The 27,870-nt window shown below is 33.3% G+C and overlaps 2 protein-coding genes across 3 annotated transcripts in view; both read left to right on the top strand.

Moving 5' to 3' along the window:
* Positions 1-281: 281 nt before the first annotated feature.
* LOC132909063 (histone H2A.V) lies at positions 282-4,553 on the top strand. The gene is made up of 5 exons (XM_060963649.1): positions 282-411; positions 557-634; positions 1,955-2,068; positions 2,670-2,799; positions 3,144-4,553. The coding sequence occupies exons 1-5, from the start codon at positions 409-411 to the stop codon at positions 3,203-3,205; spliced, it is 387 nt and encodes a 128-aa protein (XP_060819632.1). The 5' UTR covers positions 282-408; the 3' UTR covers positions 3,206-4,553.
* A 672-nt stretch (positions 4,554-5,225) lies between these two features.
* Positions 5,226-27,870, top strand: part of LOC132908972 (cadherin-87A) — a 582,211-nt gene continuing 559,566 nt past the window's right edge. For both annotated transcript variants that reach the window (XM_060963473.1, XM_060963472.1), the window contains exons 1-2: positions 5,226-5,387; positions 5,808-5,940. In XM_060963473.1, coding sequence (XP_060819456.1) covers positions 5,900-5,940 — 41 coding nt within the window. In that variant the 5' untranslated portion in view covers positions 5,226-5,387; positions 5,808-5,899. The remainder of the gene's footprint in view (positions 5,388-5,807; positions 5,941-27,870) is intronic.

Genomic DNA, 27,870 nt, shown 5'->3' with positions numbered 1-27,870 from the left:
ACATAGAAAAATATGAAATGAGAATTACACGGTGGTTACGCCTAAAATTCAAAGAGACTTTAGGAAGTGTTTGATAAGTTGGGAATAAACGGTAAGTGGTCAACGTGAATAATAACGCGGTGTACCTTAGACAGTATGGAAAATTACCCAGTGTACACGATGCAATGTTTAAGTGATACGAGATAGTAATGTTACTCCTTCGATTAAATTGTAGTAACGAAGCAAGACCAACAGATGGCGAACGGATATTTTATTGAGTGAGTGTAATTGGTGTGTTTTAGTCACGTGAGACGATCGCGGGACGTGCCGACAGCGCCAAGCGTATTTGGCGGGACCGCGTTTAGACGGCGTCGTCTGTGCTTCTGGCAAGTCTGTCGTGTAGTGAACCACAAAGGCTCTTGTCCGATAATGGTGAGTATCCGCAAGTTTTCAGCGGATCCTTTAGCCATCCGTGCATTCTAATAGCACAACCGTATTCTACAATGTTCATGCTGTCTTCTGGCAAAATTTCGTGGCCGTATCTTGCAAATTAACCGTGATTTTCGTTTCTGAACAGGCTGGCGGAAAGGCGGGCAAGGATTCTGGTAAAGCGAAGGCGAAGGCGGTCTCTCGTTCGGCGAGGGCCGGATTGCAGGTGAGTTTATTGCCTACTACTCGACCAATTCAAATGCATAGAATAGAACTTTGTCAACATTATTTTTCGATAATGAACGTCTACATGATTATTTTAAATAGATTTTAAGAGTAAAAAGGTTAAATCATCGTGGTTGGCGCGAAAAACCGAAGCGTTTTTAGATACATAATGAACAATTCATTTTTTTCAAGTATTTGCGATCTTGCTGTGAATAAAATATATGAAAATGCTTGATTTAACTTCGATTTATACGTATTGTATTAAATAACCGAAGAAAACTTTGAGCAAGTCTATTATTTTTTGAATTAAAGCTATGGTGATTACGTTTAAGTTCAGAAGTTTTCAAACGAGTCGTTGAGTCTGTGTACTCTACGCCCCCTCCTCTCATATCTTCCTATTCAGCTACTAATATGTTTCTCATCGAATTATTTTTTTTATAATTTTCAAAAAATCATTTAATAGGAATCGCTGTGTTGGTAATTATTTGCGTTTTAGTCATATTATACGAATTCTGTCAAGATAATTTAAATTGACAGCAGTTCTAATTTAGTCTTGTATTATTATTTTTATATTGAATAGGCTCGACCATTATTAAAATTCAGTCAATAGCGACACTGATATTTTTTATGTTAAAACTGCGTATTCTTATTTATTTAAGTATAAAAATTTAACGATCTTTTAAATTAATTTAGAGAACTCTAGTTTATGATATGTAGAAACGTACATAGTTATGTATACAAACATGTAAATAATAACATTAAGTATGTAAACATTAAACTTAATATCTTGTAAAGTAACATAACATATTTTCTTTATGAAGTTTATCAACCATTGTCTTCGGATAATTATACTTTCCAACTGTAGAAAATTTATTATTATTTTGAAATAAATAAAATGCAGGACATTCGTTAGTGAATGATGAAATCATATACTAGACTGGAAAGCTCGGGAAAGCCGAATCATCGTACACCGCTCGATATTCGTTACGTTAAAAGAGGACTGAGTTATGTGTGCTGTTCTATGTGTAGACAAAATTGGTTTTTCGTTTAGAAGAATCGGGTACAGTGTGGCTATATAAAGAATTGTTGCGGGGAAAGTACTGGGAACGTATAATATTACGAAAAATTGTGTCATTCGTCGTCGTTCGATATTTGTTATACGAAAAGCTGCTGACGCCGAGTGACCTCATGTTATTTGAACAGACATTATATATGATGCGTCCTAACCCAAAAATATTTACCTTGCCACGAATGCAAAATTACCTTCCGATGTAATATTATTTTTACCTATATTAGACATAGTATATTTGATTTTTTTCAGTTTCCGGTTGGTAGAATTCACAGGCATTTGAAAAACAGAACCACAAGTCATGGTCGAGTCGGTGCTACAGCAGCGGTATACAGTGCAGCTATCTTGGAATACCTCACTGCTGAGGTGAGTGAGAATATATGTGAAAGAAGAAAGCATTCACAAAACAAAGAGAGAAAGACAGAGAAAGAAAGGCAAATACGCACAATAGGAAGATCAGCCGTTATAACCAGGACTATATGCGTTGGCATCACTAGCGACTGATGGCGTCACTAACGCCAAGCATCATGGCCGATTTTTCCCGCCTTTTCGTCAACCGTAGGCAAATAAGGAACAATTCTTTCTTCTGCTTATCGTGTTATATAGAATTTAACTTTTAAATTCATATTTTTCATTTTTTACGAAAGTAAAAACTTCCATCTTTGTTAGGGAAATATTATCATATAGTTACATTCTAGAAAGATATGTTTATGGACAAACAATTCTTGCATTACTAATGCTTTAGTTTATAATTACTTTTGTGATTTTGAAGCATTTCTATGTTTCTATTAAAACATGATGTCTAATCCTGTCGTGTACATATTTATTCACATATTGTTACATGTTTTCATATTATTTTTTTGTATTCTGTATGTAAGGTATTGTGTTTTGTAGTGTTACGTGCTAAAGTTTCATAAATAGCGCACGATATTAGATGTGTTATGAAACGATGTTTTGTTTGTTTTAGGTTCTCGAATTGGCAGGAAATGCATCAAAAGATTTGAAGGTCAAACGTATTACACCAAGACATCTTCAGCTTGCTATTCGTGGTGATGAAGAATTAGATAGTCTTATTAAAGCAACTATCGCTGGAGGAGGTATGTTTTTTAATAGTTCCATTACTTTAATAGTTGTAATTAAAGGATCACGTGATCATATATTATCATATTATATAATCTTGTTATAATAAATTAAAGCATTAGCTTGCTCCTGAATTAAAAGTCTTGATTCAAAGTAATTAATTTTGCTAATATCTAAAGCTTTAAAAGTTATATTATGATATTAAAAATGGTAGTTCAAAGGTTTAGCCAAAACATAAGAATTATTTATCTTATATGTTTATTGCAAATATTTTTCTTATATTCTCAAAAAGTAATAGAATGTTATATTAATGCGATTAAGATTAAACAATGATTTTTTATGTAATTTTCTCCTGTTACAGGTGTTATACCACATATCCATAAATCGTTGATTGGAAAGAAGGGTTCGCAAAAACCAGCATAATTTAGTGATTCAGTTAAGAACATGTGAAGCTATGTAGACAAAACAGATGCGAAACAGAGTGATTGTTGATAAAGTGTACCTATGTTACGAAATTGATGGCGAGAGACTGGTGTGATATATATATATATATGTGTGTATATATATATGTATATATATATATATATATATATATAAATATATATAAATATATAAATAAAACAAATATTGATATAATTTAATATAGGTAACGAGAGTTAAAAAAAAGACAAATTTTCACCACATAATTGGCATTTAGAATCGAGAAAGTTAATAATATAGTCTGAAAATTTTAGTGTACGTTACACTGCAATTACTTGACAAGCGATGCGTTGTAGCATGGTTTGCTCAAAACTGCAGAAGTCTTTGATACTGTATGCGGATTGTGAACTAAATGTTTTGAAAGTTGGAGTATTTAAGGGCTTGGATGTGTCGTAAAGTTTGTAATTTTGAAAGACGATTGTTCTTTTGATTTCTTATTTTGTGCATGGTGTTTAACTTTGTCTCTTTTTTAAACTATTGCGTGCAACTAACGTTGTTTTCTTAAAATTAGCTATTAAATAGCATAAAGGTAATTGGATAAAAATGTATAATATGAGCGAGTATTAATAGGTATTTCATAAATTTTTTCACTTTCAATTTTTGAAATTTTTAATCCATTTATATTTAATTGTCTAATACCTTACGATTATAGTTACAAGTAAAAGTAGTTACGTACTCATTCTTGTTATTAAATACTCTTAACTATCTCATAGCAGTAAACAGTGTGCATAAATACCTCTAGATTAAATTTTTAATTTTGGACACTTTGTATTCTAAAATTTGTGTTGCCGAATATCTTTGCTTAAATTTTTGAAGTTTTCAGTCTCTGCAACATTAGTATATAAGATTACATGAGAAATCATTCTGCTGACTTTGTTTCCATTCTGTTAATTTTATGAAACACAATAAGTTATAATTTGTAGCGTGCTGTAATTTATATCCACGATTATGAGACTGGAATCTTTGAAATCTATAAGGCTTTTACTCGTGTGAAGGTCAAAGAAAAAGTATTTCGGCATTGCAAAGCCTTTGATGTAATATATAATCTTTATTCCAGTAGTGTTCAATTAATGTAAAATCCATAGTAGAAATATCGAAACAATTTGAAATAAAGTAATATACGTTTTTAGTTCTAACAACTATCGATTTCTATTTTGGTTCTGTTCACATCACTTTTCATTTTATTCATAAAACTACTGTTATTTGTGTCATTTAGTGTAATTTTCGCTGTATTAAATACCAGCCACATGTAAAATGTTCATTTTCATAATAAAGAGCAATTTTATTATTATCTATAGTTCAATTATTAAAAATTGTTGAGTCAAGAAAAGATATACTAATTTGTATTTTGTGCCTTCTTTAAGTCTTTAAATTAAAATGGACTAAGAGGTAATATATAATTAAAAGGCTGTAATACAACGAATGATTTTTGTACATGCATTATTGTACACAAACTGTGTAATGTTTTCATATATTATGTGTAAACAGTTTCTAAATACACTTTCTGTGCTAGAAGGTAACGGTTGTCTAGTAAAATTTGAAAACTACCTTAGGTTTGATGTAAGGATATATGATGAACATATACATAAATGTAAAAAATTTTTAAATTATATAATGCAGGAAAGAATACTTAGTAATTCTATTTAAAAATTAATAAATCGAATCTTTGTTTCGTTATAATCTTTGTTAGCGTATAGAAATAAGTACATTTATTTGTAAAAAGATGTAATATATACTATTTTGCAAACACTATCATCTCTAAATTGTATTATTTAGAAAATGAAAGCGAAAATAGAGGATCATTTCTTTTGATCATTATAGGTATGTTAAAGTTTTTTTGAAATTTCATGTAGTGAGTATATCCACGTCCAGTGCTGCCATCATACTGGGAGCGGTCTCCTATCACTACTCGATTTCCCCCACCAGCAACCAATCCCATGGCTCGTTCAAAACCTTGCGGCTTTTCGTCGAGTCCGCTTCTAGTGGGGTACGGTGTACCTCCTTGCATTTGTGTGGGAGTGAGATAGCAGCAAGGAAGAGCTCCCCACTAAGCCGGTCAGAAGCTCAGTCGCCTTTCACGAGTTCGGTCGGTTGGGCGGCTTGTGTCGTGGATATCATTGTAAACGTGAGCATCAGTCGCTTGATACATAAATTCCATTCCATAACAGGAACGAACAAGCTCGTTTATCGACTTTACGTAGGGGACAGGATCTCTCGACGGATCGTCCTCGGATCCGTCGTGAGAGGGCCGCGAGATAGTGCACACACCGGTGACAGAACGCGTGGGTAATGTCAAGCAGTGTATAGTTGTACGATCAGGATTTCGTATACTTTGGTATATCCTGGTTTACGGGTACCGGAATTTCGCTCGCGGAAAAATCAGTGAAGAGAGGACCTGTTTCCGTTTCGCTCACGTTGCGCTGTTGCCGGTGTTTACTCTTTGCAATCGAATTTTTACGCGCGCGAAGGGTGCGGGTAGGGGAAACAATTGGTTCGAAAAACCGGTGATTCGTAATTATAAAGAGTATCGTATTCTGTTTCGAAGCGGTCTTCTTGGTTTCGTGGCAAGAGTCAACGGTATGACATCCTTGGCGTAATTTTCCACCGTAATACACCTGGATCCAAGATTCTTTGAAGATGACGAGCAAAGACACGGAACGAACCTTCCTTCGTGGCCGGTAAGTCTTTTTTCCCTGTTTCCGTAATATATTTGCGTGACATTGCTTTTACTTGATCAACCTGTTAGCCAAGTTATATTATTCACCTTTACTATGTTACGGTGAAAGGAACATCTTGTTGCACCGTGGCTCACTTTGAATTTACTAACGTCACGTTCTCTGGAAATATCTATAGAAACTTGAGATTCTACGATTCAGTGAAAATATACTTGCGCTTTTCATATCATTTCACTGATTTGTTTTGCTACATCATTTACTGTTACTATTGATCTCGGAAAATTAATCATACGTACGGTATGTGTATGTATTTGAACACTAGTTGCTTCAACGAAGGTCAATGAACAGTATTGACGCTTGGTTTCGACGTTTTTACGGTTGTTTCATCTCGGAATGTTATGTGCATCGAGCGTTCCTACAATTTATCGGTCTATTCTATTACTTTATGTTTTAGAGTTACTTTAAGTAAAATATACTTTGTAATGTTTTGTACTTTAGTGAAAATTTATACAACTACGATATGATTAACTGGTTGATATTTCAAGGTTTGTCTCTTGTATTTACCAGGAATTGAAATTTAAACGTACATTCATATTTTATGGTTATGTCATATTACTATCAGGGGATATTTTATTTTAAGTTGAAAAATTTGGACTATTAATTTTCTGAATTTATAGTATTGACAAGTAATAATATGGATTGTTTAATACACATTTATAAACATTTCCATATTTGGTTAGTCATTAAATCTCATTTTAAGGCATTTTGGATGTTATGAGGAAACAAAATAATGCAATACATATTTATTTATAGTACTTGACTCCATATTTTAGAATAATTATGTAGGCTTCAGTTTTATATTTTTATTATTTAGTTTTAGATATTATTCTTTGTTATATGTATTTAATAGCTTTTTTTTTAAGTTGTTGGTATGTTTTTAATAGTTTATTGAAAATAATTGTGAAGTCTTCTAAATATGTAAATAGGTTTATTCTTAGTAAAAACATGTTTATTAAATAATTTTTCGATTAGTATATTATAAGATTGTCGTTTTAAATAAAAATAAGATATTACGTTTTTTAATATTATAATTTCGTTTACTTATGTATATGTTATTTGCTTCACACTTTGTCACTTTCATTGTTTGGTCTGGATTTCATTGTTTTTATGCGAAGTTCGTTGATCTTCATTACAAAACTACATTGAATATTCGTTAATGTAATAACACGTTATCCAGAGAGTTTTATTTTGTTTATTCTTAGAACACTGTCAGAAGTCGTTTAGAATGTATATGGGATTTTCATGAGCTTGTGCATGTTTCTTATAAACGTCACGTTGAGTAATATTTAATAATCTTTAACAATGATTCCATATTATGATTATTTATTTCCTAGTGAAACAAAAATAAAGTGTTAGATGTATCATGGAAATTTGAATGAATAATCAATTCTGACATAGGTTTTTATAATTTTTTAACCATGAAATAATTGACATGTTTTACTTAAAATTTCGTACATAATGAAGCAATATGAAATTATAGAAAAACAATGAATAAACTTTCAGAAATGGTTACTGAAACAATTAATTTGTACAAAATATACAGATAAGCTACGTTGTATTACATGCAACTATAAAATTTTGCTTAACCATATTTCAACGAAATTATGAAAAATTAATGAGTATCACAATCCAAAGATTACAGTCCACAGATTAGGATTATGAAAATAATAAGGTAAAGAAAGGGCCACATTTTGGACTCTACATATTACACGTTATTCTAAGAAACCTTGTTCCAAAATGCTCGCCAATTTCATTATCCTTGATTTTCTTCGATAAACCTTGTTTCTTGTAATAGGTTGAACAGAGGAAAAAGGAAAGAAATTCCACAAATTTCTTGAAATGTTTTTATCTCAAACTTAATATATTCCTACTACATATTTATCGAGTCATTGAGAAAAAAAAAAAATGTACAACAATGCGCAAAATGTTTGCATCTAATTTTGTCACATATACGTACATACAAATAAGTAAATAAATATAATCCAAATATGTAAGCTGCAACATCTGAAAAATGAAATCGTTATTTACGTATTAATAAAAATATGAATTTGCCTAAATATTCGTAGTTGAGTACTAATGTTACAAACATTACTTTTTAGAATTCCTTATAGGATTTCCAATTGTTTATGTCATTTTCGTGTAACAAATAAATTTACAGAAGTAAGCTATTTGTTACTGAAAAAGATTAAAACATTAATCCTGTATACCCATGGCTTCCTTGCGCAATAATTTATGCATTAACTAACAGTTAATAGTTGACAAGTGATAAATTATAGATTTGTTATAAACAGAATTAATATTATTAATAATTATTTTATGCTAATAGCATCAGTATTATTAATAACTATTGACGATAATTACACATTACATCAATAAATATCGATATCACTACTAATCATTAATATCATAGACAGACAGATTTTTCTACTGAGATGGTTTTTCCAATTTCATATCGAACAGGACTCTTTCATTTCCAACTTCTTCGCCGCAGCCCATTAGCGGTGCCATTCCTGTGAAAATATTTTAAACGCAGCCCAGTGTCTTTGCGTGGTCTATCCCACGAAGCTTAGCAAAAATGTTTTCTGTAATCTAAATACCGGTACTTGGAACGCAAGGTCGGTTGATCGGCAACGTCATCGAGGCGACGGCAAATGTTGCGGTGAAAGTTTATCCTGCGTGGTAGGGATCTCTGCACGCTACGTTCATGCAGGAATGAACACGGAATCGTTCTTAGAACGAGAGCCTCTCCGACGTAGCTTGAGAATTTCATGTATAAATACAGGAAATACCTCTTCGTTACTTAACATGAACTGGAAACGCGTAATCTTGTTTGCGTGTCTTTCTACAACTTATTCTTTCATGTCGGTATCACATCGGTTGATTGATTCGAGTGTCGCGTTCGTATCCTTTGATTTACCTCACTTTGCGATATTGAGAGTTTAAGAGTTTAGACGAGGCGGAGTCTCTTGCTGCTTCTTCGTCGTCTCGTCTTTAATCTTGCACCGCACGTGATTAACCCATTAAGGATCATATAAAAGTCGCGTAAACGTAATTTTATTAAACAATAGAGAATTGAATCGTTGTTTTGTCAGGCCACCGAAAATTTATTAGTACAATAGATACATTGCGGATTATTATGTTATATTAGTATAATAGATACATTGATGATTCATACAGTTGTAAGTTCTAGATGGGAGAAGTAGCGAATTCTTAGAATTTTTTTTTATCTTAGAATTTTTATTTTTCTTAGAATTTTATTATTCTTAGAATTTTTATTTTTTTTTAATCACGATATGGATTCTATAGGATTCAATAAGGTGAATTGATTTAAAAGGAAGAAAAAATATTGCGTTAACGCAACGTTGGCTCTCGATGAGTCAAGTAATCTCATCTCTTTATTTTGTTAATATCATAATTTTTATATTGTCGATTTACTTTGTTTTCATCTGTGATTTATAAATCTTCTTTGTATTTAGGTTCTTAGCTAACAGTGTGCTTGGTTTTTAATCTAATATGAAGATCACAGTCAAGCAGAAATATCGTACTAGGTCACAGTGTACGTGGAAGATACAGTGATTTTAGATCTCTTTTTCTAATATTAGAAATTAGTTAATAAGATTGCGCGAATGTTTCGTGCGATTAAAATAAATTCATATAATACGATTATAAATTATAATACAATTTAATCATATAAATATGGTAGCGTTACGCACAGACTGAAATACACGTGCCATACAGAAGTCGCATTGATCGACTTCGTAAATTGAAAACTGCAGGAAAATGACGATATTACAAACGCCGTTTTCAAAATTTACTTTGTAGCGAGTGATGAGCTTAATAGAATGGAATGATTGATGGGCGAAATATTCGTTCCACTGTGACAATTAAATCATTAGTTAATTGTAGAGGAATAATTAAAAAAACGTTTAAAATTTGATGCACTCTGTCCATAGTTAGTCATACAATGTTCGTCGATGTTCAGATATTTATCAGTTTAATGTGTTTGTTAGGCCTATCAAAGGAAGTGTTGCATCGTTTGGGTAGCTAAGATATTGTAAGTACTTGACTGTTGCAATTACGAAGGAGCTACGATTGAATAAATACGATCTTACCACCTAATGACAAAATCCCATCAATACCATCTAATGACAAAATCCGCAATCACTTAGTTGCCAACTCAATAGCTTCTATATATAATATCTACGTTAAAGTTCATTTGATACGAATACAATGAGGGAGAATGGAATTGTTCGTTAAACATTTGTATATTTACCAGTTAAATATTGTCATGTGACACGCGCTTGGAAAATCTCTTCATTGATTAATTAGTGATTGAATCAAAAATGCAGTTAGGTTGTGGAATATTTTATGAAATTTTAGACCTAAGAATATTGAAATGTCATCATTAGGAATTTATGCTTTTAGTTAACTGTTAAGAATTGTGGATCTTTGGTGCCGAAATAATGTTGAAGGAACATTGAATATACACCGGGGTGTAATATTAAAATAATAATATATCTATTACAAGAAGGATTTCTCACATATTCTTCGATTCACACTTGCACGCGTCTCCGCACTTTCTCTACACTCGACTGCTAACTGACTCTTCCAGATGCTTTTAAACCACTGCCAATCGTCTTTTGTCCTAACTAAGGCCTGGACGCTTACACACATGTATCCACACACTAATACTCACATACTAGTAACTCTAATACGCATTTAACCCAGTCCAGCACGGAAAATTATACATATCTCAACATTAACATTTCGAGGCAAATGTAAGTTTGTTCAATTTTATCGTATGTTTGGCAATTCTGTAATTGTTTTTCTATGGGTCAAATTGGTCTCAAATGTGTATATCTATATGAAAAGTAGAGTTGGTCAGTTTAATTTCTAAGATATTTCTATTTCTTTGTACCAAGTACTTTGTACCTTCCCATGATAGTCGAGTCTCACTATAATGTTAATTTGTCAAAATGTTCCGTACAACATACGTATTATATCGTTAAAATTATGTTCTTTTTGCAAGTGTTGGAGTATTCTTGCGAGCCATTGTATGTACAGTAATGGACAAAAGTTCACGACTACCTTTCTGATAAATTATCGCGCTATATTGTAGATAATAAACAACCAACAGTCCGCGATCGATTGCTATGGAAATCCACTCTATTACAGCCTATTAAATTTTAAATCATCAGAAAGCAACACTTCATTAAAATGTACTGTCCGTACTTGTACTGTCCAGTGCTTGTGTGCTTCCCGGAAGCAGAAGCAATTTCTGGCTTCCGATTTTTACGACTGAGTATTGGATTCTTCGGGAGCTCCTTCGACACTAAAATCACGAAAATATTTCTGAACGATTCTTACGCAAATGTTCAGATCATTCGCAATGCAGATTTCGTTTTAAGAATCAATAGCAATTCGAAAATGATCCTTTTCGGATAGGCAGTGGATGCGCCGATTCATCTTCCTTCTTCCTTCATCCATTTCTTTGAAATTTATAAATACTGTCTTAGGTGTTTCAATAACATTTGCTATATTTCGCTAAATGTCTTCTGGGCATTGCTGCTGTACTCTGGATTTTCATTTAAATTTACCAATTTTTATCACGAATTTAGTACGTCGTGTTATATAGTTCTAAATTAATATTCGTAGCAAATACAGCATCGAATCGTTTTATACTCATCTTCTCAAGTGTAGCTCGTGTTTTCTGTCTCTTGGCCGTTCGTAGATAGAACGTGAGCGCATCTGTAATTGCAAGGACGATGTGGATACTTAGTATTTATAATGTGGCGCGATAATCCATCAGAGAGATAATCGTCTTAAATTTTTGCCAGCTACTGTACATATATGAATCGAACACGTATTCGTCATTCACCGGCCACTTTTACTGAAAAATTAAAGTCGTAATACGTGGGTTTGTACTGGTTAGGCAAACACATTTCGTCATGTTTTTCGAGAGACATTTACGAGTAGGTCTGGTTCGTGGTTTCTTGAATCAGCGGCACAGCGCGATCCGTTAGCACATCCTCTGGGTCATCGACCATACGGCCGTGCAGAAGATTCCATGAGCTGGTCTTCTATCGTGAAACAGTAGGATTTTCTATCAGATCCCCACCAAACTTTCCTCTGATAATCTAACATCAGATGTCCTGCAGGCGAACTCGTCTTTGTAGCAGAGATCACGCAGCTCATCCAACTTTCAGCTTGGAATTAATTTCTTACAGGTGCATAAATTTTTACGGCGGGAAAGTCGTTTCAGTTTCTTCTCCGAACTACCAACTTGTCCCTGGCCGCGAGATTGAGAACATCGAAATGATAACTTCCGAACGTTTGCCTCGTCTGGAAAAAGTAATCGGCGAATAATTAAATTGGCTGTTGCGCAAAGGGTGAAAAGTTTTAATTAAAACGTCAACAGGGAATGTACTCTGTCAGCTAGTGTAAACATTCCTGTTGTTCTCTATGTTTAGTGGCGACTTTGCTGTAATTAAGCCACTGTCTAACGCTTTTATTCCGAAGTGATTTTAAAAATGAGCCGTGTCGAGAAAAAGTAATTTCTTAACTTACTATACGAATGAAGCAGATTCAAGCGAGGACGAATATTATTCGCTAGAATATTTTTATGTAATTTGGGAATTATTGAAAAAGGCGTTGCTCATTGATATTTGAATAAATTATAATTGTAAATATACTATGTATATCGTGCTAGACTTGTTGAAGTTTTATCAGCATAATATTATGATCAAATGTAATTATCGTGATTATATTCGTAGAATTTATTACAAGCACGTATTTATAGTACCAAATTAGTATGTGCTCGTGAAACGGATGTTAAATACAAAAGATACAATACAATAAATAAAATTTAAATTGTATTTTGTAACTTCTATGTACATTTTTGGATCTGTTTGAAATCTTACCAATATGATCGCGAAAGTTGTACGTGGTACGAAAATAGATTTTTCGTATAAAAGGTATGATATATTTAGAAAAGTTTTTATAGGGTTCAAATAGGGTTCTCGTGAACACTGTACATGATATAAAGAGTTGTAAGTTCATAATAAAATCTTCTACATCAATATGGACTTTATTTTAACTCGCTTTTAAAGAACTCTACTGGCGTTACTTCTTCATCTTCGTTTATTATCAAGAAGATTGAATACAATTTTCATTGTATGCAAGAGCTAGTCAAAGAATTGTCCTGATTTATAGTTACCAAAACTGTGCAACGTTACTTTTGGGAAATTGAATTTATGTAGAATTTTAAAAAAGTTTTTGGATAATAAAATTCATAGATAGAAAAAATATGATCGTAATGATTATTATTGTAATTCCTTATCTCCTACAATTATTTATTGCTTCCTCCTCAAGGTCCATCATCTGACACGTCATTTGTGTCAGGGATTCTTTATCATCAATCACAGGTTTCTAATAATCGCGTAATTTTCAAGTGACAACTAGCCTTTCTTTACAAGTATCTTTCGCTTATGTAAAATTCATTCGTCTTCGCATTATTTTTTGTTATTTTGGTTTTGATAAATGAAATCTTCTGACTAGTAATCTCTTGGCGTTCTGCCGTATGTGGAGAGTATTTGTAATATGCAAGTAGAGGCTGTTCTTGATAAGGATGGCTGCGGAAATGAATGGTTTTGGTAGATATCTTTTCCCAGCTTTTGTCTAATCTTTATTTAGATTACGAAAATTACGTGTACTTTTTACAACACTTTGCTAACGTGAGTCTTTGCGGCTTGTTACGACTATTGTTTAACGTACATGTACATTGTTCGTGTAATCAATGTTTATCGTCATAAATTTTTTTGAAAACGTAAAAATATTTCGCCAAGTTTAAAGTTCCACTCAATTTTTATCGTATTTTTCACTGAGAGACTGCGCTTTTACGATTACGATGATCCAATTTTTATAAAACTTTCACGCACTAACTACATACTTACTTGCGATAGTTTCTGAAAGTTGTCCGGCAACTGTCATAGCCGTAAGAGTTAGGTCTTCTTCTCTGCTAACAGTGTATCATAGACGCGATCTATTTGCTGAGACGCTACTATCATCTCTGTTCATTTAAAAATCTAAGCATATTATGTGCTTTAGTTAGTAATAGGTTAATGAATTTTACAATTTATAAATTATGTGTTATTGGAATTTTGTTTCATTAAGTGGAGATTCTCGTATAACAACGAATTTTTTTCGGAACAAATATACTAATTACTGGGTTGGCAACTAAGTGATTGCGGATTTTGTCATTTGGTGCTATGACTAAGAAGTTATTGAACGTGGCAGTTTAAAAAGTTAAGAAACGAGAAGAGGAATTGAAGTAAACAAAAATTACATTTGAGCTTGAAGACTACATTTGCATTCAAAAAAGGTCCACTCCTATGTATTGGGTTGGCAACTGAGTGATTGTGGATTTTGTCAGTACCACCTAATGCAAATGTAGTCTTCAAGTTCAAATATAATTTCTGTTTACTTCATTCCTCTTCTCGTTTATTAACTTTTTAAACTGCCACGTTTAACAACTTCTTAGTAACCCACAATTACGTGGCCAAAGATGATCACAGGACTCGCATAATGAGCAATAAACAATAAGTCGAACCGAACTAACATAGGACTAGACCCTTTTTGAATGCAAATATAGTCTTCAAGCTCAAATGTAGTTTCTGTTACTTCAATTCCTCTTATTTTTACTAACTTTTTAAACTACCACGTTTAATAATTTCTTAGTAACCAACAATGGTTATATGGTCAAAGATAATTACAAGACTCGTATAATAAGCAATAAACAATAAGTTGAACCGTACTAACATAGGACTAGACCCTTTTTGAATGCAAATATAGTCTTCAAGCTCAAATGTAGTTTCTGTTACTTCAATTCCTCTTATTTTTACTAACTTTTTAAACTACCACGTTTAATAACTTCTTAGTAACCAACAATGGTTACATGGTTAAAAATGATCACAAGACTCGTATAATAAGCAATAAACAATAAGTTGAACCGTACTAACATAGGACTAGACTCTTTTTGAATGCAAATGTAGTCTTCAAGCTCAAATGTAATTTCTGTTTACTTCATTCCTCTTCTCGTTTATTAACTTTTTACCCTGCCACGTTTAATAACTTCTTAGTAACCCACAATTACGTGGCCAAAGATGATCACAGGACTCGCATAATGAGCAACAAACAATAAGTTGAACCGAACTAACATAGGACTAGACCCTTTTTGAATGCAAATATAGTCTTCAAGCTCAAATGTAGTTTCTGTTACTTCAATTCCTCTTATTTTTACTAACTTTTTAAACTACCACGTTTAATAACTTCTTAGTAACCAACAATGGTTACATGGTTAAAAATGATCACAAGACTCGTATAATAAGCAATAAACAATAAGTTGAACCGTACTAACATAGGACTAGACCCTTTTTGAATGCAAATATAGTCTTCAAGCTCAAATGTATTTTCTGTTACTTCAATTCCTCTTATTTTTATTATCTTTTTAAACTGCCACGTTTAATAATTTCTTAGTAACCAACAATGGTTACATGGTCAAAGATGACCACAGGACTTGCATAATAAACAATAAATAATAAGTCGAACTGATCTAAAGGAATTACTACTTCAAGACTTTCCATTCGCATTCCAAAAAGCTCTAGTCCCATATAACCAGTAGCTGGTCTGAACAAAATTCACAAAAAGAAAATTCTGAAAAAGATCAATAAAGAAGTATACTGCACAGATATATATACTGAAAATCTAGTCGATTAATACGACAAATTTATAAAACGTAAATGTTGGAATTTGGTATACATTCTCCTCTTATCGCCCAGTTTACTACATGCCGAAAAATTATTTTTCCATTTTCCTCACAGTACTTCCAAGGTATTTACTATCTTAAAATACCCTAATAGATATGACAATTATAATAAACGTTAACATATAATATAATAAGAATCGTAGGAAACATTTTCGGCAATGACTTTTACGTGGTACATGTTCATTTGCAATTTCAACTGATCATTCTGTCGGGAAGATCCACCGTGTACGTACAGTACACGAAATGTTCATGCGCAGCTGAGAAAAATTCCCCGAACGGCGTAACATCGCCTCGTGCCAAAGTTCTTCCTATCCGGCCGAGTGATAAATCACTTTCCGGATACTCGTACATCTGTTTCGCTGGTTTCGTATCGTATCTATCATACTGTTCGCTAAAACACCGACGTCTACGCTTCATTACGAATTCCATAACGTATCGAGTGCAGCTTTTCACGCCACCTTTGCAATTTGTCTTCGTCGTTGCTTTATTAGTAGCAACAATGAAAAATCACGGTCATCTATGGGCTTTGATATTTGTTGCGGTGACTATGGAACTGCGACAAATAATCGTGACGCTAGTCGTATGATAGTCGAGGGTCTACCGATTTCCTTCAGAATTGAAGACAACGTGGTTCTAATTCCGTAGAAGAGAAGCCAAATTTTCAATTCCTTTGCCGTGATGAACAATGTGCAGGAGTTAATTACGAACGAGTGTGTTTCGAATGGATGAATTTATAATAGTTGAAATTAAAATACAGTAGAGGCTCCAGCATCCGGATAACGGAGTATTTTCGGATAACGGAATAGCTTGTCTTTTTTCATGATCATTCTAGAAAACGTAATGATACAAGAACCAGATAAATGTAATTTATTTTCTTTTAATTATTTGCCAGTTCCGTAGTTTTTTGCTAATTACATTTTTCGTTTCTTGTGATTTTTTTATAATTGACCTGTCTATCTTTATTTGTCTTATAATTGAAGCGGACGAAATTACATTCTGTTCGTGTCTCAGTCTAAATTCTTGTAACGCTATGTTAATGCTTCTCTGTATCTCCATTTTTATTGCATTCTTTTTCCTTTTAAGCGTGAGTAGACTACGGACGTTTATGCGTTTGTAGGAAATTTAAAAATTGCATAAATCGCGCGTATGTGGAATGACACAAAATGTCCAAAGTGTGATAATTATTATATAATGAAAATAAATTTTTACCAGAGATTCTATTTGTTCAATTAGATTTACAAAAGCACGAATTTACGTAAAAATCCAAGATTTTGTTTCGTCTAAATACGAGAATTAAAAGGATTGCCAAGTAATCCAACTTAAAGCGATAAAATCAAAGATCGCTCTATAGTAGTTAGAACTAGCGTTTTGATTTGATCAATGTCATTGCATTATATTATTATTATCTTATTTTCCACGCATGCATACAAGTAGTAACATACAATACAAAAATAACATTCTGTACAGAATAGCAATACTGTTATGTTCTATGATATCACTTCCTGTTCGTTAAGCTATTTAAATTCAAAAATACAGAAATCCATGTACAATCTCTGCCTTGTTCGTATTTTAATTTTGTTCCTATAATCATAACATACCAACATTCTTTCGATTTTACGTTTTAAATAAATTTACCATTTCCTCATTTTCGATATCAAATTTGAACATTTTTCGTTTTCGTAACAAGCTTTGGTGTAGTTTATCCTCTTGTGGACACGTTACGAGTTTAAATAAAAAGTATCCAAAGCGATCCCTGTACAACATAGTAATGCATAGATATCAGTATTTTCGAAAGTTACACTTATACGCTAAATGTAGTTGAAGTTAAACTTGTGTTCACTTCGAAACGATACAACACACATTAAACTCATTTGGAAATAGCATAAACAAAAAATAAAACATGTGAAATTAGTTAAGAAACGATTTATCTTCAGAAAATTCAAAGTCGACAGGAATAACGAAAGTCTGATGTACAAACGTGTGATAGAGTTGTCTAGACACGTGGAATCCAGCTTCGGTGAATGGCAGCCAAATCACAGGTTTAAAAAATTGAAAGTCAACTAGCTAAAATCCTTCGAGCGATCGTAGACGCAACTTGGTACGTTAGAAGCGACGATACTCGCAAACCACAGCACGTCCACTCAATCCTAGAAGAGATCAAACGATTCTCTAACAAACGCAAAACCAGAGGCAAATCTCACGTAAATTCGCCGGTGGCACATTGTTGCACCAGTGCAGTCAGAAGACCGAAATGAAAACACTCTTTCGACTTGATATAATTTCGCTCTCATCGTACAAACAACGCTACTATTGTAAATAGCAACGTTCCCGTGACTTTTGAAGCGCTTGTGGCTTAAAGTAGCGAAAGCCACGCGATGCTCTTCGTACTATATATATGTCGGATTATCTTTGGAAAACGGGGCGTGTGATGAGTTTTGCTGCGAGTTGTCCATAGTTGTCTTATACCAGATGATGTTTGTTTATGGGAATGTATTACAACAGTTAACAAGTGATATCGATGATCGAGTGCTCGAGATGCCTATGACGATGAATTTAGGTTCGATAACGAATACACGGTCAATGGGATGACGATTGCGATTAGGAACTCGATGTACGTGTTCACTGGACTAGTCGAACTTATCGGATTGCACCTGAGTCCAAGTGGAACTGCCCTTATACTCCTCTCCATATTCCTCAGGTCAATCTCTGTTTTTAAGGAGAGTTATTTAATTACTTTATACTTCTCTTAGGTACACGTCTCTCCCGTGACTGTGGCTTCGTTCAGCGACCCATTATATCACTTCGAGCCCAAGCCCACTGTCATAATTCTCGGATGATCATAATTCACTCGACTCGTAAACAGCTATTCCTCAGTATTATTGTTTAAGTACGATTATAACAAAAAGTCTGGACTAAAGTATTAGGGACCTTGCCAAATATTCCGAAAGAAAGGCTCCGGCGTCCCTACATCTAACTATTTGTAAATATTATGCGAGTAACAGGTACAGATAAATATGGGATTATAAGAAAAAACGTTTTGTTTCAAGAGGCGCGAAACGCTACGCAGTGTCCGATTTTAATCGACACAAATATACAACTTGTAAGAAGTTAGTCAAGTATGTACATATAATATAAAATATAAAATATGAAATATAAATTTTAGAATATATTAGATCGTGCACATTTCTTCTGTAGATTTATATAATTTTTTAATCAACGCGTTGAATGCCATGGCGGTCACCGGTGACCGGCGCGCCAAGATTAATAGAAATGTCATCAAATGAACAAATGTCAATATTTATACATTTTTTATTATCGCCATTGCTACTACAATGGTGTGACGAAATTAATGCAGTATAAAACATATAAAAATAGTTTTATTTATACATGAAATATAGATCTATTATGCGCGCCCCTCACCAGTGGTTGTCGAACGTGGAAAAAACACGCTTTTTCCGTGTTTTATCTTAATGAACAATAACCTTAAGGAACGTTTCGACTTGAAAGATGTTTGATAGCAATTAAGGGCCTTGACAGTAAAGTAAAAAATGCTAAATCTTGTGACGGTTCTTTAAGATTATTGAGGGTCCGAATAAATATGATCGAGGGATGAATTATGGTTTCTGGTAGGTCCCGGGATGTAACAACATAGAACAATTATTTAGCAACGCGATGAAACAGTATGAGATAATTGATAATCGAAAAAAATAAGTGAATCGAGCGAAATTGTACTACAGTGCCATGGGGGTCACCGGTGACCTCAGTGAGATAAATTCATTAATGATAATTATACGCCGTAACATATTTCTTGTAGGTAATATTTCATCATTATATGTATTGTATAATAAAAAATTCATCGTGGCGCCACGACCAAACCTTGTAAAACTGGCGTGGCATTTAACGTGTTAAGGAAAGTACAAAGGAAAGTAGCGAATTTTTGTCAAAATTATGTTAAGACAAACAGTAGATTTGGGCATTAAATATGTATATTTCTGAAATTAGATAAATACGCGTACTTCTTGTACCTCTGTCGAGTCATATTAAAGAATAATAAATTGCTAAGGTAACTTTGAATGGTTTCGATCGACCATGACTAATAGAGATTATCGTTAGCTTTCTCCAGTATGAGGGGAAATGATTAAGGCGCCGCTGTCGCTAAAGAGGAAATTACTTACGTTGACTGTACAGTATCTCTGTCAAGAAAATGTTCAATCTTCGGGTTAAACGTTTCCAGAGAAATTAGAGTTTCGATAGAAAGCAAAATCACGGGTTTCGTCAAAGTTTCGCGATTAACTTGAATCGCTCGCGCTAAAAGGCGTTATGTTTAATGAAGGAAAAATGGGGCAGCTTTAAATTTTTCAAATGCATTTTCTACTTACCGTACTTTAGCAGTAAGATCCTCTGATTAAAATTTTTATCCGTAATGAGTGCTCCAATTCGCAAAGATTAAACTTGGTCGGCTATAAAAAAAAAAAAAAAAAAAAAAAAAAAAAAAAAAAAAAAAAAAAAAAAAAAAAAAAAAAAAAAAAAAAAAGAATTGACAAGAAGATCTTTCGCCACGGCGAACGTAAAATTTAAAAAACCTCTACCCAACGATATCACAGAACGGAAAGTGTCTTGATACAAAACATGAAAACATAACGGAATTTACAATGAATACGGCAGAAGCTAGTGGATTTACCTTTACGATTGGCAATACGTTACAGCAGGCGGCCACTTTATAGGACGTAGGACATAGAGGGAGGTCCGCGTCTATCGGTAGGTTGAACAAAACCGTAGAATAAATTCCATTAAGAGATTTCAAAGCCGTGCATGGTCACAAAGAAAGAATCAGAGCGAACGAACGACAATTTGAACGACAGAAGAAAATATACTGGCGGAGAAAAGGAAACACAGGAAAAGGGGGGAAGAGCGTAGATTGTCTCCACGAGTGGTGTCTACGATAGGTAAAAGCAGAGGATCGAGGTAACGGTTTAACCCGACGTTTGCTGCACGCGGTGGTGTGTATCGTCGGTACCAGGTATGGAGAGACAAGATACGCTTTCTTGCGTGCACGTGCACACTGCACATACATGGTGGCTTAAAATATGCGCGCAACATTTACATGGCAAATGTTAGACATCAAAGCAATGACAGACGACAGTATCGATTATAGACGATACGCTAGAAACGGTTTGAAACTTACGTTGGATTGCACGACGAATTTGCTGTTAATTAATTTGGTGATTACTCGACTGTGCACGTTCGTGCACTCATAAAAAATTGCCAGATACAAAAATGAATGTGATGGGGTACTTATGTGATATTGAAAAATTCAGGTCTGTACGTTTAAGCTGGATGTATGGCAAATAAGCTCCGTGTAATAGACGTGTAGACTAGAGCGCAATAAATATTGGAGCAGGTTGAGTGGCGTGAATTTCCTCCTGCGACCAATATTTGTTGTTAAGTGCCCCAGCCTGCAAACTGCAATTGGTATTTAATTAGACTGCAGTGGAATTGGTACTACGTTATTTCTTAATATTCAAAGTCGCATCTCAATATGTGAAGCAGTACGTAATTCTTCTTGTAGCTGACGTCTGGTATATTGCTTCTATTTTTATATTTTGAAGTGACCGTCTCGTTCTGTACCTAATGTCGCCCTTTTAAATAGATAGCCAGGGACGAAATTAGGAACGCGTTTTGTGGAAAGAAATTTTAAATAGAGTCGTCCTGAGAAAGTGAACAGGACCAAAATACGGCCTATTTTGTATATGACGATCGATTTTCGGACGATACGAGCGTAGAAAAGTGGATTAGATGTATCGCGCGGATTATATGCTGCTATGAGCTGCAAATAATTTTATAATAAAACATATTTCAAGCGCATAAAATGTGAATAATATAAATTGTTGCTTAAAATAAATTTCTTAAAATAAATTTGAAACGAGGACGAAATTAGCAACACTTTTTTCACAACTAGAAAACGCATCCTTTTACATATATGCTTTTTCCTCTGTTTGTATGAACTTTTATGAAACTCTGATTACAGATTTTCGTTGCTATGCTTCCAAGGTAAATTTTCCCAAATCAAAAAGCTGAAAACATTAGGGGGACGATATTTGGGCATCTTACCTTAATATTAATATCCAAAGTATAGTAATAGATTTTATCCGGACAGTTACGTTCATGAAAACTTGAATTTGCATAAACATTTGCAGTCTAGTGATCCTAAAAAGATTTACAAAAGTGGAGTTTGTCAATGTGGCTTACAAGAGATATCCTGTAACACCCTGTATAAGACTAAGTGTGTGTGTGTGTGTGTGTGTACAGCAGGCGCGTGTATTCGCGTTCACGAGCTCGCACGCTTAATTTTCTAACGTAGCTTTACGTGCCGGCACGTGCACGTTGCAATATTCACTCGCGCGCACCTTCGTCTCTAGGATTGCGTACGCGACTTGCCCAAACAAGTCGTAACTGACGCTTAAGTGTCCTTGATACGATGCTGGATGCGAGCGCCGTAAAAGGATCGAACGTAGACGCGGCATTTTGCTGGATATGCAAAATAGGAAGACGTTCCACAGGCTGCAATTGCACGGTGGATGCCGTTCGAATTTCAGAAAAGGAGATTGTCGATTGTCGCAAAGTGCTTGCTTGAGAGGCTTGGTAATTCTGTGTACGGTTTTTCGCAGAAGTGTCTAATGAAACAAGATTGACGGTTGAGAATAGTAGGAGAGTAACGAATAGCCGTGTTGCAATCAGGATTTCATTCTGTGTTATCTCCAGCTTGAAAGTAATTGTGACTACTAACAGTAAGGTAATAGCTTGAAATAGTACTATGTCTCGTCATTCCTTTATCGTGTTTCTTGACGCTAGTTGTACAGTGTTAGATACGATACATAGCCGAGTATCGTGTTAATACAGTCTCTCTAAGTGTCTAATACAGTGTCTGTCTAAAATACTCTAAATGTTCGCTTTTTTGTTCGCCTTTTTTTCTGACCTGGTCCTAGTGCGTTTCCTTGGTTACACCGCGAGGTTCGACGACTGAGTAGTGTAACCTGATACGAATTCAATCGTCCGTGAAAGAATGCTAATATTCCGTTTGGACAACGACGAATGTTTTTATCTCTGGTTTTTTAAAAATTAAACTTTTACTAACGTATTTGTGAGATTTTTCTGGTCCAAATGAGAATAACGCTGATAGTTAAAATGAGTAGCTCACACGAAGAACGCGAATAGTTTAAGTCACATTTACATGTGACGAAAGAAAATAAGTTAACGGTATTAAATAAGCTACTGTGCTCCAAATTGTATCGTGTTTGGTCTTGTTTTAATCAGAAAAACGCCACAATTACGGTGGTAAAATTTTTGTTCAATAAAGATCGAAAAGAAAAAAGTTTCGTTGCGTTAACATTGCCCAGCTGATATATTTCTCTTCATCAGACCGACTCTCTCATCTCTCTTTCTTCCACTCGCGTTGTTTTTCTATTAAGCAAATACCGGATCGTATCTATTACATATAATCGACAATTCATCGCCAGGTAGTTCGGATTTTCGAACAATTATAGCGACAATAGTTTTTTTTTTTTTTTTTTTTTTATTTTGGTTATTTTACAATTTGTCCTTGTGGACATTTGGCAAAGTGTTATATCTTGTTGGTGAAGAAAAAAAAAATATAACAAAAAAATAAATATAGCATGTGGGCGGCTACCCCCAGCGGGGTGCCAGCTTCGTTTTTTCTAAGTTATATCTTTTATGTGCGACAATAGTTGATGTGTTTTTTCGTCTAAACAGGCAGAAATTTATTAATAATTTGCAAGTGTTTTGGAACAATAACAACACGTGAAATGTACAATGGTTCGTGAAAGTATTTGAACACATATACCAGAAATATTTTATGAACAATATTATGAGATACGTGTGAATCGTACAAAACCTTTTGAAATTTCATTAGCCGCTTAACGAGGCGCGATTATCGTAATTACGTTGGTAAAATTTAAAACGAATCTGAAAATCTATGTAAAGGTCACAAGATACTGTGCAACGCTCATGGAAACGTTTGAACAGTCAATTATTAATCGCATCAGTGAGCCACAACTTGATGTTAGTGAGGCCATTTTTAGCAACAAATATATGTTTAACACCGATATATTTTCCGCTGAACCACTGTATTTTGAATAAATGTCACCATTTATAATTTTCGCTTTTTACTAATTGCCGTGACTTGAGCTTTGACAGATCTTCAGTGATACATTCCAACTGACATTTGCGCTAAATGCGAGCCTTCTTAGAACCGTATTTTTCTATCTCTCGTTTGTGAGGCAGCCGACGTAAGAAACATCTCTGGGTTATTTCTCCAGTTTTACGTACTTAATCTTGTTCGAACATTTGCAATCTCTGCCGCGTGAAGAAGCACCGGAAGCATAAAGCAGACCGTGACACTTCGATGCTTAGAAATCTTCCAAGATCGAATCTTTGAAAATTTGTGTATTTTCGAACGGTTTGCGTTCGCTTCGTAGTCGATTTATTGCGTTGCGTTTTAGCGACCCTTGTTATGCTCTTTGAAAACTGGTTTAATTTCCAGAAATTGTATTTCCATCTTTCTAACGTTTGTATTTGTTCCTACTATTTCCTATATTGGGTTGATAACTAAATCATTGCGGACTTTGTTATTACATTGGTAATGATTACCTAATGACCATTACCACCTAATGACAAAGTCCGCAATCACTTAGTTGCCAACCCAATATATACAGAAGATGATTTGAAAAATTTATTATGGGTATAAAAATAGTAAACAGTAACAATATATAAGTATAAAACTATAAAGAGCTTCTCAGAAGCCTAAACCTCAAGTTTAGATAATTAGACAAGATCAACCTCAGTTTTTATAATTTCAGTTATAATATAATTATAACCGAATATATTTACTATAGTTCCAATTATCCAGGTTCTGTCACCTTACACGATTAATGTTCGCCCATTCGTTATTTATAGGTAGTTGCAAGGCAAGTTTTAAAAAATAATACTTTTAATATGATCGCTTCTCTCTGTCTTCCAATTTTCAAGTTGACTAATGTGGCTTCTGAGAAAAACATAAATATGATGAATATAGGCAAATAATGAACTATAGTACTAGATCGTCAGATGTAATTATCCTGATTATTTCGTTCGATGATACAGAAATACATATTTAGTCGTATATTACATATTTTACATATTTACATACGTATACATATACATATTTTGTGTAGATATTTTGTCCTGTCTTTATATTTATTACGCAATTTTGTCACATATTTGTAGCCATTTGCTAGCAGAAAAGTATAATATGACATCATTAAAAAGAATAGGAAAGTCTAAGATATATACGATATGATTCCGCAAAAACAGCTGGGGTTCATCGATCATAATAAATTTTTATCAAGGTTATCGCTGGAACGTAACTTTTAAAATGATATATAACGTTTATGGTGGCGAAGGATTGAAAATGATGTCCTAGCACCAAGTGGATAAAACCGAGCAAACGTACATTACAATCCAACTTAATACGTTGTATGTATTTCTTGTATATCATCCTAATACAGATCCATTATTCTCTTTTATTATCTTCCGTATTGTATCAATATTTTAACAGCTACTTTATTTATATTTGTATTACATATACTTTCTTTATTTTTACTTCTCTCGTACGTCGTATGTTTGCATCGTGTGGCAAACATGAATCGAGAGAGCAAACGTTCAAATACGAACGATAGAACGAACGAGATGATAGAAAAGAGTACGAATTGTGATTCTCGCGTAACAACGATAAAAGCAAGAGATTTTTATGAATTTTTTTTAAACCAACTACTAATTACGTGGGATTACAGCTTTTTGGGATGTAAATATAGTTTTAATAAATATAGAAATACTTATGGAAATAATAAATATAGAAATCCTAATTACAGCATTTTGGGATGTAAATATAGTTTTAATAAATATAGAAATACTTATGGAAATAATAAATATAGAAATCCTAATTACAGCTTTTTGGGATATAAATATAATTTTAATAAATATAGAAATACTTATGGAAATAATAAATATAGAAATCCTAATTACACCTTTTTGGGATATAAATATAGTTTTAATAAATATAGAAATACTTATAGAAATAATAAATATAGAAATCCTAATTACAGCTTTTTGGGATGTAAATATAATTTTAATAAATATAGAAATACTCATAGAAATAATAAATATAGAAATCCCAATTATAGCTTTTTGGGATGTAAATATAATTTTAATAAATATAGAAAAACTTATAGAAATAATAAATATAGAAATCTTAATTACAGTTTTTTGGGATGTAAATATAATTTTAATAAATATAGAAATACTTATAGAAATAATAAATATAGAAATCCTAATTACAGCTTTTTGGGATATAAATATAATTTTAATAAATATAGAAATACTTATGGAAATAATAAATATAGAAATCCTAATTACACCTTTTTGGGATATAAATATAGTTTTAATAAATATAGAAAAACTTATAGAAATAATAAATATAGAAATCTTAATTACAGTTTTTTGGGATGTAAATATAATTTTAATAAATATAGAAATACTTATAGAAATAATAAATATAGAAATCTTAATTACAGCATTTTGGGATGTAAATATAATTTTAATAAATATAGAAAAACTTATAGAAATAATAAATATAGAAATCTTAATTACAGTTTTTTGGGATGTAAATATAATTTTAATAAATATAGAAATACTTATAGAAATAATAAATATAGAAATCCCAATTACAGCTTTTTGGGATATAAATGTAGTTCTAATAAATATAGAAACGTAATTTTTTAATTTTAATTTCTCTCAGCGTTTATTAACTCTTTAAATTGCCACGTCTAATAACTTTCTAAACTAGCGTGCGCGATAACTGAGAAGCTAATAGATTGATCAATTTCAGCTCTGTCGCTTTGTCACAAATTTCTCCAATTATCGAACGTCAAATTTTTATTTGATCATTTATTTATAATATCCTTTAGAACGATATAAACTCAATTTGTCCGCGGGAAAAAGTACATTTTTCATCTAAACGCTAGAACCTTCCAATCTTTTTTATTCCTCTTTCAAAAATAGATTCGACCCTTGACTTTATAAAAATTCCTTCTGCATTCTGACGACTGTAGCAGGTACCGTACAGCACGTCAATGCATGCAATGGATGCATTGTCAAAGACGATCGCAACATTTGAACGATATACCATAAACGATAAGTGGAATTGAAATAAAGGAATTACGTTTATACCTGAAGACCACATTTGCATGCCGAAAAGTCCCATTTATAATCAGTAGTTGGTTTACAAGAAATTCATCAAAATCTCTTGTTCCTTTATAGTAACACGAGAATCTAAACAAAAATTGTTACTTAAAAATGATGAAAACTGATAAAATTAGATTGGACGTGGATACTAGATTTTCAGAAATATTATTTAATAACTATTACGAAACATAAATATTCGATGAATAAGTAAGTACAAGAGTTTGTCAGACAATCACTGTGCGTGTATATTACACAGTAACCCGTACATTCGCTAAATCGATAGGTTCACCGTTACGCAGTTACAAACCGTTCTCTTTCATCTTCCACGTCCGTGCAGTTTGTCCGAATTATTTGTTAAAAAATCGGATGCGTTCAGCGCGTGAAAACGTTACCGTTCGTTCCGATTGCCTGCGTGAAATTGATTGGCGAAGGTTTAAAAGTCAGATTTAAAAGTCACAACGCGCGACCGAAATTATTATTTGTCTAATATCGAGGTCAACGTGGAATATATTTGAAAACCGATTGCCAGCAACGACGAGCTGGTGACGATCGTATAAGCGAATTTCCGGAAAACCCAGCTCGCGGTTGTTTTCGTTTTGTTATCAATCGCTGGCACGATATCGTTCGTAGATGAAATTGGAAAAGGGACGGAACAATCTATAGGTACGCAGTTACCGGATGCACACGGATTTGTACGAACATACAAGAGAATTCAACTGTTTAGTAAAAAGCGTCGTTACAGTTAACGGTTT

This window comes from Bombus pascuorum, chromosome 7 (genome assembly GCF_905332965.1).
Source record: "Bombus pascuorum chromosome 7, iyBomPasc1.1, whole genome shotgun sequence".
In the NCBI taxonomy this organism is placed as follows: domain Eukaryota; kingdom Metazoa; phylum Arthropoda; class Insecta; order Hymenoptera; family Apidae; genus Bombus; species Bombus pascuorum.
The sequence above is the reverse complement of the archived record's forward strand: the minus strand, read 5'-3'. Positions and strand labels throughout refer to the sequence as shown.

What these genes read in the sequence shown, in the direction of transcription:
- LOC132909063 (XM_060963649.1), top strand. An exon ending in CGGCGAGGGCCGGATTGCAG is followed by an intron (nt 635 to 1,954) that starts GTGAGTTTATTG and finishes GATTTTTTTCAG; the next exon opens with TTTCCGGTTGGTAGAATTCA. An exon ending in TGGAATACCTCACTGCTGAG is followed by an intron (nt 2,069 to 2,669) that starts GTGAGTGAGAAT and finishes TGTTTGTTTTAG; the next exon opens with GTTCTCGAATTGGCAGGAAA.